General features: G+C 40.4%; 1 protein-coding gene across 1 annotated transcript; it reads left to right on the top strand.

The window, feature by feature from the left end:
• The first annotated feature begins 886 nt into the window (after positions 1 to 886).
• Serpinb2 (serpin family B member 2) lies at positions 887 to 10,245 on the top strand. Its single transcript, XM_052736425.1, has 7 exons — positions 887 to 1,054; positions 4,454 to 4,573; positions 6,506 to 6,634; positions 7,087 to 7,204; positions 7,485 to 7,627; positions 8,242 to 8,406; positions 9,841 to 10,245. The coding sequence occupies exons 1-7, from the start codon at positions 887 to 889 to the stop codon at positions 10,243 to 10,245; spliced, it is 1,248 nt and encodes a 415-aa protein (XP_052592385.1).
• Positions 10,246 to 13,494: the final 3,249 nt, after the last annotated feature.

The following is a 13,494-nucleotide window of genomic DNA, read 5'->3' as shown; positions in this document are numbered from 1 at the left end:
GAGTGCTAAAGTGAATTCCCCAGTCCACAAGAAATCCTTTCAGAACAAGGCTGAGGCATGTGAGGTGAGCATATGGTGGGGGTGGTAGGATCTGGATGAAGATAGCAACCCTCAAACAAGCCTAGACACATCTAAATGGAGAAGTTGAAAGATTGTCTCACCTGAACTAAAGGCTGTGTACACGTGGCACCCATTTGGATATGTGTATTGTATTCTGCATATGCACATATTTGTATGTGGTGTGGGTATGTGTGACATGAATAATGGTGAAACATGGAGGTTGAGAGTGACCCTGGAGGTCACGTTCCCGGCTTCAGTGTCCTTTCCCACTCTTTGTTTTTGAACGGCATGGTCAACTGGCTTTTGTGCAGTACCATTTTTTTCTTTTGTACAGGACTAGCAGATCTCCTCACAGGATTTCAGGGAGGATTACATGATTACACAAGTAAAGTGTTTAGTACAGTTTGGTGTCTTCAGTCTGCTGCGGGTAGAGAGTAAGAATTAAATTGAACGTTACTGTTATTGCTACTCTTATCATTATATGAATATCACAAAGTGTCATTCCTTATTATAAAATTGTTCATCATATCTTCAGGATTGGCCACATAGTCCACAGAGTCTGGGGAAAACAGAGAGTTTGGGTTTCTTGTTTAAAATGATTCAGATTTCAAAATGGTGACAGGGAATGTTATACCTGGGCACTGTGAGCTGCACAGGGCTTGTGACTCTCAGGTATTGTCACCTTCTCTCATTTTGTCCCATGGAGGGAGGACAGGAAGGGAGCCATAGGCAGGACACAGCCTATGTTCCTCTACTGATTTCACTCATGAGGCCAAACAGTCATTCAGAGCTTTTTCTCTCCTCACCTTCCTTCTAGAGAGAAACAATGGAAGAACTTTCCACAGCAAACACCATGTTTGCCCTCAGCACCCTCCAGTATATAGAGAAAACAAACTCTGCCCAGAACATCTTTTTCTCTCCATGGAGCATTTCATCCACCTTGGCCATAGTGTTCCTCGGCGCCAGGGGCGACACTGAGCAGCAGATGGCTAATGTAAGTTTGCTTTAAACCTCACATCAGAATCCAGTGTTTTCTGAACTGAACTGTAGGCTTGTTCTTGTTTTGTGCTCAGGTCACCTTGACTCTGAGAAAGCAGGGATGGTGGCATGATTGTCATCAACAGTCATCGCGACGCAGGCTCTGTAAGTTTAAACCTATAAAATGTCCGAATCAGGAAACTCCTCTGCTGCAGATAGCAGAAGGATGTCAGCATTTCTACAAGGATGAAAATAGCAGCTGTCAGAATCTTCATTTAATGCAGATCGTGCTCAGACTTTGCAAAGCAGGTGTTTTGTGTGCTCCCCTTCACTTGGTTTCAAGCCAAATATCATTATACAGATGAGAACACTGGCAACCTGTTCCCAAGAGCACCATGGTCTCCTAACTTCCAGCTGAGGCTCCCTCTTAATATGGCCACTGTGGGTGGGGTTTGTTCCCTTTCTTATAAAGAATGTCTCCTGATGGTCTAAGCCAGGGTCACAAAGAAGGAAAAAGCACTGTGGCTTTGGTGAGCATGCTCACAGACATACATACATAGATATGTCTTTAATGGGCTTCCCCACATTGTCCACTATGAAGCTGTGTCTACACAGTGGGGCTGGGCATTATAGATAGCCAGTCTTCAAAATCAATGTGGAAAGCATGTGAAGCATCACTGCCAGGGATTTATGTGTCAAAGTTTTGTCTTCTTTCCTTGATGAATGGACAGATTCACACAGGGGACCCTTCTCCAGACTTTAGAACTATTTAAACTATATACTGCAGTACACCTAAAGATTCATACAAAGTGTTACAATTTCTCATGATCCTGTTACTTGCTAGTTCAGAGACCTGAATGTGGAAATCATACAATTAAAATTTCATTGCATCCATATGCATGCAAATATTAAGAATGGATGCTTTGAGTACAAGCGTACATTGTGCTTTCAGTCACACCAAATTGCCACTGGCTCTTTCCTGCTTTCCCATGAGAACTGTGTCTGAGCATAAATACGTTCTTCTCAGGAACATAGTGACCCTCTCAGGTGAGCCTCTTTTCAAGTACACAGTTTCGCAGAGACGGCATGAGGCAGCAGGTCTGGAGGTGGATAGATTCGTCTCTGTGCCGGTGTCAGTTTAAACATCACGTCTTACAACAAAACTCAATTGTTCAACCGTGATGACAGAGGTTGTGTCACACTTCTTCCTCTCTATTGTCTTCGCCTTGAAAACCCTAGCAAACCGCGTGTTACAAAACCGTAGAAAGCGTTAGTGCTCTCAACTTTTAAACGTAAAGGGCCAGGAGGTGCGATACAGCTGGAGTAGAGGTCTCAGAGGAAGTGCTCTGGGTTAAAACGATTTTGATACTAAATGAAAAGCTCTCCTAGTGGTCCCTCTAGACAGACAGGTCTCCTGAATCAAGAAGGCTCTTTCAGCAGGTGGGACCATGCAATTTTCTTATAACTCTCTTGCATGAAGAGAATTTAAAATTCAAGTTCTAACTTGATTGGTTTCTTAGGGAAGAAGCATAGGCTGTAACAACAGCATGGTGTTTCCTGACTCTCTCCTAGATTAAACAATGGAAGACTTTTATGTGGTAAATGTTGTCGTTGCCCTCAGCTGTGTATAAAGGCATTACAATCCTCTGAGTCTCATTCTCTCATCTATAAAATGAGAAGATCCGTCTATAACTTACAAGGTAGCAGTGAAGATGAGAGAATGTGTGAGGCATCCAGAAAAAGTAATTAGAGTAATAGGTAATTCTTATTAATTCTGACTATAGTTCCTAAATGACCTTTCTGAAAACCTCTCAGGAACTTACATCACTCAGCATCCTGTCACATGGATGCAATGATTATCATATTCATTTTACAGATAAGAAAACTAGGACATCAGTTAAGAAATGGTAAGCTGGACAATGCAATATTGTTATAACAGAAGGAGGAAACAGAATAGAGTGGGCAAACCCCTAGAGAGCCAGAACTGCAGGAAGTCACTGTGCAGACAAGAGACGCCTGCCATGCTGTTTAGTATGAGCCTGTGGTCCTGTCCCAGCCAGGCTGCCTATTTGGACCTCTGCATGGGCCAGAGTCACCTCACATTCCAATTTTAAAGAGACACCACTCCCAGTGAGGTTTTCTGGGATTCAGGGGGCCTCTCTTCCTCTCCAGGAGAACCCCTGCTTAAGGGTCAATTGCTTTTGAAGGAAGGAAAACCAGAAAATCTGTACAGGAAATATTTCTTCTTTCGGGGGGGGGGGGGGGGGGGGGGGGGGGGGGGGGGGGGGGGGGGGGGGGCAGGGCCCATGGCATATGACCTGGCAAGCAGAGAAAGGTCCCCAAATACCTACACCTTTCTTTCTAGTCTGGAAATTCACCAAGTAGCTAGATATAGTTGCCTACTTCCTTACAGAGCTCCAGTTATGGGCCAATTTACAAGTTGGTTTCCTCTTCACCAAAGGCCTCAAGGGGAAGTGTTCAGGGTCAGAGATTCCCAAAGACATTAGAGGTAGGGGCCCTATGAGTCTGAGTCTGGAACAGTAAGCTGGGCTGGTGGCAGCTTGTGGAGAAGGGACCTGAGACGACTTTACAGAAGCCAGTCTTTACCTACTGCCTTCACTGGGCTTTACGAAACTACATACTCACAGTGTATCAAATACTTGTAAATTGCCCCCTGACATGGGTATTAATTTCTCTCTCTTTGCATATAGTGTGTGTGAATATCTTATCTGGGGTGATCCTTTTCACTATTAGGTTACTGATATTCATGTTAAAGCTCACCATGGCTTCTAACTTTTCTCAGCTTAAAATGTATTTATTAGGAAAGGCTACTTCAGAGAAGAGAAAATGAGTTAGTTCTATTACTTTCTTTAAAATATTAAAAATAAAAATACAGTATTAAAATATTGGTGTTATTCAAGAAAGTTTGTGGGCTGGATGGAATTTAGATAATTCAGGGTAGATTTTATAAATCATCTCATAATAATATTGATTTCTAAAATGTCCAGTGTAGGAGTTAGCATCAAGTACTTCATGGATGTTTATGACACAGAAAGAATGCCTGTGCTTATTTGCCACATATGAAGATGGAGAGCCAGACATAGTAGCCTCCAGAGCAGTGGTTCTCAACCTTCCTAATGCCTCGGCCCTTTAATACAGTTCCTCATGCTATGGTGACCCCCCAACAAAGAAGTTATTTTCTTTGCTTTTTCAAAACTATAATTTTCCTAGTTATGAATCATAATGCAAATATCTGTGTTTTCTGAGAGTCTCAAGTAACCCCCGTGAAAGGGTCGTTCGACCCCCAAAAGGTTGCAACCCACAGAAACACTGATCTAGAGGCACCTGAGCCAATGGCTTGAAGTGAAGTAACTTTGCATGACCATGTCATCACTCCTCCTGATTCTGACTGCAGGTGCTACACTTCAACGAAGTTGGTGGCTATGACATCACCACCGGAACCCCAGAGAACGTCAATAGCTGTGATTTCACACAGCAGATACAAAGGAAAAATTATCCTGATGCTGTTTTACAGGTACCTGGGTTGGTTCTTCATATCTCTTTTGTATTCTATCTCTAGCAGCTTCTTGACTCAAAGTCATCATTTCAACGGAGAAGCAATGTAGCGGAGTTCTCTCATCCATAGGAAGAACACCCAGACTTAGTGCTGTGATAAATATCCTAAGGGCATCCAATAATGAGGAGCAGAGCCAGGACAGCATCCAGGCTTGGCAAAGTTTCAGCAATGGTTGTCCTTCAATCCTATCACGTTCTTCTGATATATGTACATAATATATATAATATTGTTTATACGTCAGAGTATTTATAGATAATAGATTATTTATTCTGAAAGTGTTCTTTGCTATGTTACAAGAATTTTTGAATATTTCCATAGGTATGGATGGAAATTTCACAAAGAAAAGATAATAATTAAGATGTGGTGAAGCATACACCTGGTTACTGCATGAGAATTGAATGAATATACCATGTGCTTATAATCTATCATCTACCTGTCAATAATCTATCATCTGTCTAGCTATCTATTACTTATTATCTACCTATTATCCATATGCATCTACCTACTATATACCTATCATCTATCTGCCTATATCTACCTACCTGTCATATCTATCTGTCTATCTATCTATCTATCTATCTATCTATCTATCTATCTATCTATCTATCATCTTTCTCTTGCTCTCACTCTCTGTTTCTATCACTCTATCATCTATTATCAACTTATTACCTGTCCATCCATCTGTCTCTATTATAGGTAGTAAATCTATTCATCCATCTATCTATTATCTATTATACAAAGTAATACCTTTGTCCCATATGCTATCCCCTTAAAATCAGCTGCCTAGCTACATTAGAAAAACTGTGAAAGTGTAATCTATTGGTAACCAATTTACATGGTCATGCCCATGACTAAATTATGGGGACATGCCTCCTGAATCCTCTTTCCTGGTACACTGGTGGCTCACCCACCCATAACTTGGTGTTCTGTGGGATAGAGAAGGTAGAGAAAACCTATGTAATGTTTTCTGAAATACCAGAGATCTCTATCTTGTACTCTAGCTCAGTTGCTATTGTGACTAAGTCTGTCTGTCATACCATTTACGGCCTCCAAGCTTAGCATTTGATCTCTCATTTATTTTGTGAATTTTTAAAGCTCTGATCTTCTTTTACAGAGGTTACCTTGTAAAATGAGAACTTATTAAGGGTATATAAATTTTGGTAGCATTTCACTAGAGTTTCATTGAGAACTTCACAACTGACAAGTAAAATTACACATATGCAAAGTGCATGAGGTAATATATCTATAAATTGTGAAAGAATTACCACAATCAAAGAAACACACTGACCGCATTTGCAGTCACTATGTGTGTGTTTGGGGAGAGATAAGTCCATTTAAATATATTTTATCACAAACTTCAAAAACAGTACAGTCTCACTCATTATACTCCTAATACTATGCTTTAGATCCTCTGAGTATATTCACTTTGCAAAATAATGAAATTTCCTTAGAAACACCAGAGTTCACAAACATCAAAGGAAACTGTCTTTCTTCCAGGCTGTGGGGTTCCTTATTTCTAATGAATACAATCTATAGACATAGTAGAAGTCTACAATAATTAAAATGTACTTTTATAGCCTTCCTGCGCCACATTGCTATACACGTTCCTGCTTTTTCGCCCCCATGGGGCATTGAAACAAGCTTGACTTGAACTTGCTGTGTTGCCAAGGTGAGCCTTGAACTTAGTATACCCCTGCCTCTCCTGGGATCAAAGGGGGAGCTGTCACTTCAATCTTTTTGAACAATATTCTCATAATTTTTTTCCTCTAATAGATTAGAAAAACATGTATGGGTACAGTATTTTATTGTTGTGGTGAGAAAATGTTATTGCCTCGGGATTCTTTAGTTACTAGCACTGTGTTATAAACGAAAAAAATCATCTCTTTTCAGATACAAGCAAGAGAGAAAATCCATTCATCCTTCAAGTCTCTCAGCTCTGCAATCAACACATGCTCAGGAGACTATTTATTGGAAAGTGCCAATAAGCTGTTTGGGGAGAAGTCTGCTAGATTCAAGGAAGTAAGTGAAGCTTGTAACTAGAAGGGCTGTTCCAACACCAGCAGTGAGGTCAGTTTCAAACCACTGCTCCACAATTCCAAGGAGCAGAATCAGAACTGCCAGCGGGTTTTTCAGGCTGGCCTCTGTTAGTCTCTGCCTTTCTGTTGAAGGTGTTCCACGCGGAGATCAACACATTGTGACAGTGATGTGACTGCTATCCCCAACGATATAACAGCTGTTCTCCTCTAGTCCCCCAGGCATACTTCTGCTCTTATTCAGCGTCTTTAAGGCAGAGGGCAGAGAGAGTTGGTGTGGGAATGTAGGGCTGGGCATTGTCGGGTCTCCGCGCTCCCCGGTCATTTCACCTCCCACCCCCTCCATGTCTCCCTGTCTTTGTTGGAGCCTGTAAGTCATCACACCTCCCTTACACAACATGCGCTGTCTGTAACATTTGGTGTTTTGTTATTTTAAAGGAATACATACAACTCTGTAAGAGATACTACTCTGCAGAGCCCGAGGCAGTCGACTTCCTGAAGTGTGCCAAGGAAGCTAGAGTAAAAATCAACTCCTGGGTCAAGATGCAAACCAAAGGTAGACTTTTTTTTCTTCTCTTTTTTTCCCACATAGAAAACTTTGATGTTTCTTTGAAATCATCCTTGAATTTCACCCTCGTTTCCTTAAAATGTGTCCAATCAACTCTCCTTCACCTCCTTCTGAGTTGAATAAGTCTCAGACTACGGAAAAACTTTGGAAAACAATATAAAAAAACTCCTCCAAATATTGTAAAAATTTATACTTTATATGCAGTATTTATACAGTTTCTTTTATATTTTTTATTATAAAACCTAAGCATGAATTGTGTTCTCTGCAGGTGAAATTCCAAACCTGCTACCCGAAGGCTCTGTCGATGAAGACACCAAGATGGTACTGGTGAACGCTGTCTACTTCAAAGGAAAGTGGAAAACTCCATTTCAGAAAAAACTCAACCAGCTTTATCCTTTCCGGGTGAACTTGGTATGAAACAAAATGCATTTTTCTAGCATTATTTTAGAGCTTCAGCAAAGGATACAGAAAACTTAGAAACTGTTCATTGATTTTCCTACAACTTGCTAGTTACAGATTATGAATGCTGGGCATTGGTTCTTTCAAACTACTGAGTATCATTGGATAATTCCTAAGAGATCTGGATTGAAGTGAAGACCATGGCTTTATAATTTATGATTATGCTTCATAATTACACTTGCCTAGACACTTACACAATGACTTCATTTATCATCCATTTGTTCTGTTTTTGATCTTTAAAGCTAGAATAATATCTAGTTCAAAAGGCTATTGTGGATATTCAGAAGAATTTATCTAACTTCCTTTTTCATTTTAGGCATTACTAATTATGATGATGATGATTATAACTATTATTATATATCTTGCTAAATATTGGTTATAAAGTTAAAAATAAACCCGTTAAGTTTGAGGACCTTCTCTAAAAATATCCAAATAATTTGCTTTGTTGATTGAGGAAAACACATCTCCTTAGCACTGAGGCATAAACAGTTAGTCTTTTAGTCTTGCTGTAAACCTCTTAAACATCTGAGAATTGACTTTCATATTTTACTTTTTAACAATATCAGCATGAGAGCATACCTGTTCAGATGATGTACCTACGTGAAAAGCTGAACATTGGATACATAAAGGACCTAAAGACTCAGATTCTAGAGCTTCCTTATACTGGAGATATCAGTATGTTCCTGATGCTTCCTGATGAGATTGAAGATGCGTCCACTGGCTTGGAGTTGGTAATGCATTTCATTTTCAACTGTTTTAAAATCTGGCAGCATATTATCCTTTACTCAAAATGAGCATCTATGCCTTGAAAATAGTGTGTAATTTGTTGATAAAACATGTGCTATTTCACAAAACTTCAAAATCTTAAACTTACATTGTGTTTGCTACCATCTTACAAAACTTGTCCTGTCCATTAAATTTTAAACATAGTAAAGTCATTTAGTTGCTTATTTTATTATGTTTTTTTATTGAGATTATAATTACAACATCTCTCCCTTCTCTTTCCTCCCATCAAACCTCCCTTATACCCTTCCTTGCTTTCTTTCAAACTCATGGCCTGTTTTTCATTAATTATTTCACATGTTTACATACACATGTATATAAATATGTAGTCTTAAATACAGCCTGCTCAGCCTGTATAGTGTTACTTGTATGTATGTTTTCAGGGCCAACCATTTGGTATTAGATGACCAATCGGTGTGTTCTTCCATGAAGAAGACCACGTCTGTCACTCTCAGGATTTTTTAGTTGCCTGTCGTTCTTTGTGTGGGGTTGAGGACTCATTTTCTTTTGGATTCTTTTTATGTTTTACTAATTGCTTGAGAATCTCATACATGGATGTCATTGCCTTGATAAGATTCAGTACTTACCCTCTGCCCTTCGACTCCTTCCAAACCCTCTCAGCACTTGAACCTCACTGAGTCCACTATGTACTGACAGAATGTGTGTGGATATAAGACTATCCCCTGGAACACGGGCAACCTGTTAGGAGCCCTATCCATGAAGAAAACCAACTCTCCCTCCGGTAGTAGCCATCAGCACTTTTTGGATAGCAGGGCCATTGCACACATGAATTCACAGAATCATAACACAAACCCTGCAAAAGATCAAGACAACCAAAATAAGCGTATGTATAGAGAGGGGCTCATGAAGCCCCACCTCTGATAGAGCAGTAATTGGCAATAATATGAATATGTATTTTGAGGTAGGGTCTCACTATGTAGTGCAGGCTGGCCAGGAATTCACTTCTGTAGTCCAGAATGGTCTTGAACTCACAGAGATCCACCTACTTCTGCCTCCAGGGTGCAATAATTGAAGCCATGCACCACATACTCAGCTTTGCAACTGATTTTTTAAATGTTATTTATTATCATTTTTATGCTTATGGCTATTTTGACGGCATGAATGTCTGTATATCACATGTATGCAATGTCCATGAAGGCCAGAAAAAAGCATTGAATCCCCTGGGACTGGAACTACTTAAGGTTGTGAGCTACCATGTGGGTGCTTGGAGTCAATCCTGGGTCCCCTGGAAGAGTAACCATTGCTTCTAACCACTGAGCCATCTTTCCAGCCACTTGGCAATCGATGTTTATCATTAGACTTTGAATTACCTTTCCTTCTTTCTCAAATTCACTTTTTTATTTGTTCTTTATGCTTCGCAGCTGGAAAGTGAAATAAACTTTGATAAATTCAACAAGTGGATCAGTAAAGACACAATGGCTGAAGATGATGTTGCAGTCTACATTCCTCAGTTCAAACTAGAACAACATTATGAACTCAAATCCATTCTGAGAAGCATGGGCATGGAGGATGCCTTCAATAAGAACAAGGCCAACTTCTCAGGGATGTCCCAGAGGAATGACCTTTTTCTTTCTGAGGTGTTCCATCAAGCCACAGTGGACGTCAACGAGGAGGGCACTGTAGCTACTGGTGGCACTGGGGCAGTTATGACAGGGAGAACTGGTCACGGAGGCCCACAGTTTGTGGCAGATCATCCCTTTATTTTCTTTATCATTGACAAAGGTACTAACGTGATGTTATTTTGTGGTAGATTCTCCTCACCTTAAAAGGGAAGACCTTATTTATAAATTGTATTTTGTAGCATAAACTATAAGTCTCAGAATTATTTCTGCAAGTGCCAAAAGTTTAAAGACTCTGTTACACATTTCTGTACTTCTGCTGTACACTAAGTATAAACTCAAAAATAACTGCGCTACTGTCAATGATGCTTCCATATAAGTCTATTAATTACTTTGTTTCCTAAAACCAGATAATGTCTATTTGTTCATCCTCATTATTGCTTTGTCTGTATAGCTGTAGTTTTTACAGTGTTATTTATTATTTATATAATGGTAGTTTTACAAATTATTGTCCTCTGTCTAAAGAAACTAACACTGAAGACAGGTGATCAGACAATTTTCTATTTGAAGGAAAGCAACCATTTGATCTAATAATGAAGCAAAAATGGGAGTCCTTACATGCTCTCCCCTAATAACTATCCAAACAAAAGCACTTATATTTCTATCCTTGTATGTCATATGTGTGTGTCTGCAACTCATTTGTAATTAGGAATATGTAATAAGTAAGCAGCTTACTTACTCACAGGTATTTATTGTTCTCTACTAGTTATGTAGAGCACATTACTTATCAGTCCTTGTTTGTTAGTCTTCTTTCCATTACTGTAACAAAATGCCTGAGATAATAAAGTTGAAAGATTTATTTTAGAAGTTTCAGTCCAAGGTTGGTAGGATGGTTGCTTTCGTGCCTGTGGTAAAACAGTAGACTGTGGTAGAACGTGTGGGGAACAGTGTTGTTCACTTCAAGGATGTGATACAGAGGAGGAAAAGAGATTAGTAGCCCTAGGCCTTTAGAGAACATATGACCAGAGATCTTGACTCTACATCAGGCTCTGCCTCTTAAATGTTTCCACTACCTTCTAATAGCATCAGTCAGTGGACCAAACCTTTAATGCATGGGACTTTTGGAGACATTCCATAGCCAAGCTCTAGCACTTCAATTCCCAGGAGCTAACCACATGTATCACTGGAAACATAGAATAACAGACAGCAAAAAGGAGCAAAGAGCATACCTACTGGTCTTGCACAAAGAGCCTGTACTGAGGGTGAGTGGGATGGTGGACAGCTGGGATTTTTTCTATTAACTTGGCACGAGGTAGAGTTATCTGGAAAGAGGAACCTGATTTGAGAAAATGCTTCCATCAGCTTGCCTATAGGCAGGTCTGTAGGGTGTTTCCTTGATTAGTGATTGAAGCAGAAGTGCCTATACCATTGAGGATGGTGCCACCCTGAGCAGGTGGTGCTGACTTCTATAAGAAGGCAGACCAAGCAAGCCAGGAAGCAGTCCTCCTCCATGACTTCAGGTTCCTGTCCTGCTGGAGTTCCTACTCTGGACTGTGACATGGAACTGTAAGCTGAAATAAACCCTTTCTTCTCCAAGCTGCTTTTGTTCATTTTGTTTTATCACAGCACTAGAAACCCTAACTAAGACAGATGATGTCTTAGTCACTGTCCTATTGCCATGAAGAGACAACATGACCAGGGAAACTCTTATAAAGGAAAACTTTTACTGGGGGCTGCCTTACAGTTTCAGAGACATAGTCCATTGTTATCATGGAGGGAGCATAGTGGCATGAAGTCAGGCATTGTGCTTGAGTGGCAGCCAAGAGCTTTACATCCTGATCCACAGGCAGAAAGGAAGAGAGACCCTGGGCCTCAAAGCCCACCCCCAGTCCCACACCTCCTCCAACAAGGCCATACCTCCTAATTCTCCCCCAACAGCTCATCATCTGGGGACTAAGTGTGTGAATATATGAGCGTACAGGGCCGGTCTCATTCAAACCACCACAGCCTGGTTGTAGAAAAATGGATCAGAGCCCCTTTCTCATAGCAACAAAGACATGGCAATTCAGAGCAGTTTATGTCAGAGTCCTCCGATGTGTCCTTTAAAGGAACCAGAACTTTTCGAAGACAATTAATGTACTGTTGGTGAACACTTACTCTTCCTCTGTCTTTGTGGTACAAGCGATTGAGCCTGTTACCTCACACATGCTCGGAAAGTGTTCTGTCACTGAGCTTCAACCCAGTCTACGTATTTTGAGACAGGGCCTTACTAAGTTGCCCAGGCTGGCCCTGAACTTGTGATCCTTCTGTTTTGGCTCCCTGAATAGCTAGCATTATAGGCCTGTACCACCAGGTTCCACTACTAGTTTTTTGTTTTGTTTTTTATTCTGCCCTAATAGGAAACAAATCATATACAAGATGATTCTATTGATAGAGACAGTACATTTTAAAAATAAGGATTTTAATTAAGTGGGAAAGAAACACAGAGGAAGTCCAGGGAGGAAAATGAGGACAACTTTGCCTCATGACTTTTACAAGGATGAAACAACTCGGTTCATCCAGGAGAATCTAGATATAAATGTGTTTAATGCAAGCAGTGTAAACAATTAGAACAAGTCTTTCAGCTAAGCAGCAATGTAGTCCAAGTTACCCTGCTGACGTGCTATCAGTCAAAGCCAGCGGTCTGTCTATCTGGAGCCTCTGTACAATGCATTTAGCTAAGAATAGAGCTGGATATGGATAATAGTATCTGCTCTTCACAGGCCCAGGACACGGCATCAAATTTTCCTACCACAAATATTATTTACTGTGCAATCCAGATCAACTCTCCACAGTGGGCTCTGTCCTGGTCTTCAGTTTATCAGAAGAGATATATACATGAATGAAAAGCAGAAATAGCAAGGTCATACCAGTGCGTGGCAAGGCCCCTATGGACTTCTTTTTTTTTTTTCTTGGTGTTCTCATACTTCTCTTCACTCTTATCATCATTCCTCCAGACTCCTGAAAATGGCACTGGTGCTCTACTGCTTTTTCCTGTGCTATAAAAAGAGTCACCATATGAAGGCTCCTGGGGGAAAAAAGAAAAGCAGAAAATGATGAGCAATGTCCCACATAACAACAGTATCCAAAGCATTAACCGAAGTCTTGCTCCTCTTGGTAGCAGAATTGACCCTGATCCAAATCTCACTCTGGGTTCTGTTCTAGCATTCCAAACAAGAACAGAAACAGGCTTGTGTGCTTCTCACAGAACACTTCAAGAGAAACCTTCACAGACCAGCACCAAATGACGCAGGAATAATGGTTTCCAATTTGTGGTCCATTATTATTCCACTTGAAACTATTCATTTTTAAAAAGAGACATACCAGTGGAGACCATGTTGATTGCTGTCAGTTAGCCACCTATAGAAGGGATTTAGCTTGGAATGTGTGAGTTACAGTTTGTCAGAATTCATGTCT

This window comes from Peromyscus californicus, unplaced genomic scaffold (assembly GCF_007827085.1).
Source record: "Peromyscus californicus insignis strain IS unplaced genomic scaffold, ASM782708v3 Scaffold_14__1_contigs__length_90479793_seg_1, whole genome shotgun sequence".
NCBI lineage: Eukaryota > Metazoa > Chordata > Mammalia > Rodentia > Cricetidae > Peromyscus > Peromyscus californicus.
Note: the sequence above shows the minus strand (reverse complement) of the source record. Positions and strands in the feature narration are given on the sequence as shown.

Bases quoted from the DNA above. Each gene is read 5' to 3' on its own strand.
- Serpinb2 (XM_052736425.1), top strand. From the start codon at position 887: ATGGAAGAACTTTCCACAGCAAACACCATGTTTGCCCTCAGCACCCTC. The intron at 1,055-4,453 runs GTAAGTTTGCTT...TTCTGACTGCAG, and splicing joins CTGAGCAGCAGATGGCTAAT to GTGCTACACTTCAACGAAGT. The intron at 4,574-6,505 runs GTACCTGGGTTG...ATCTCTTTTCAG, and splicing joins ATCCTGATGCTGTTTTACAG to ATACAAGCAAGAGAGAAAAT.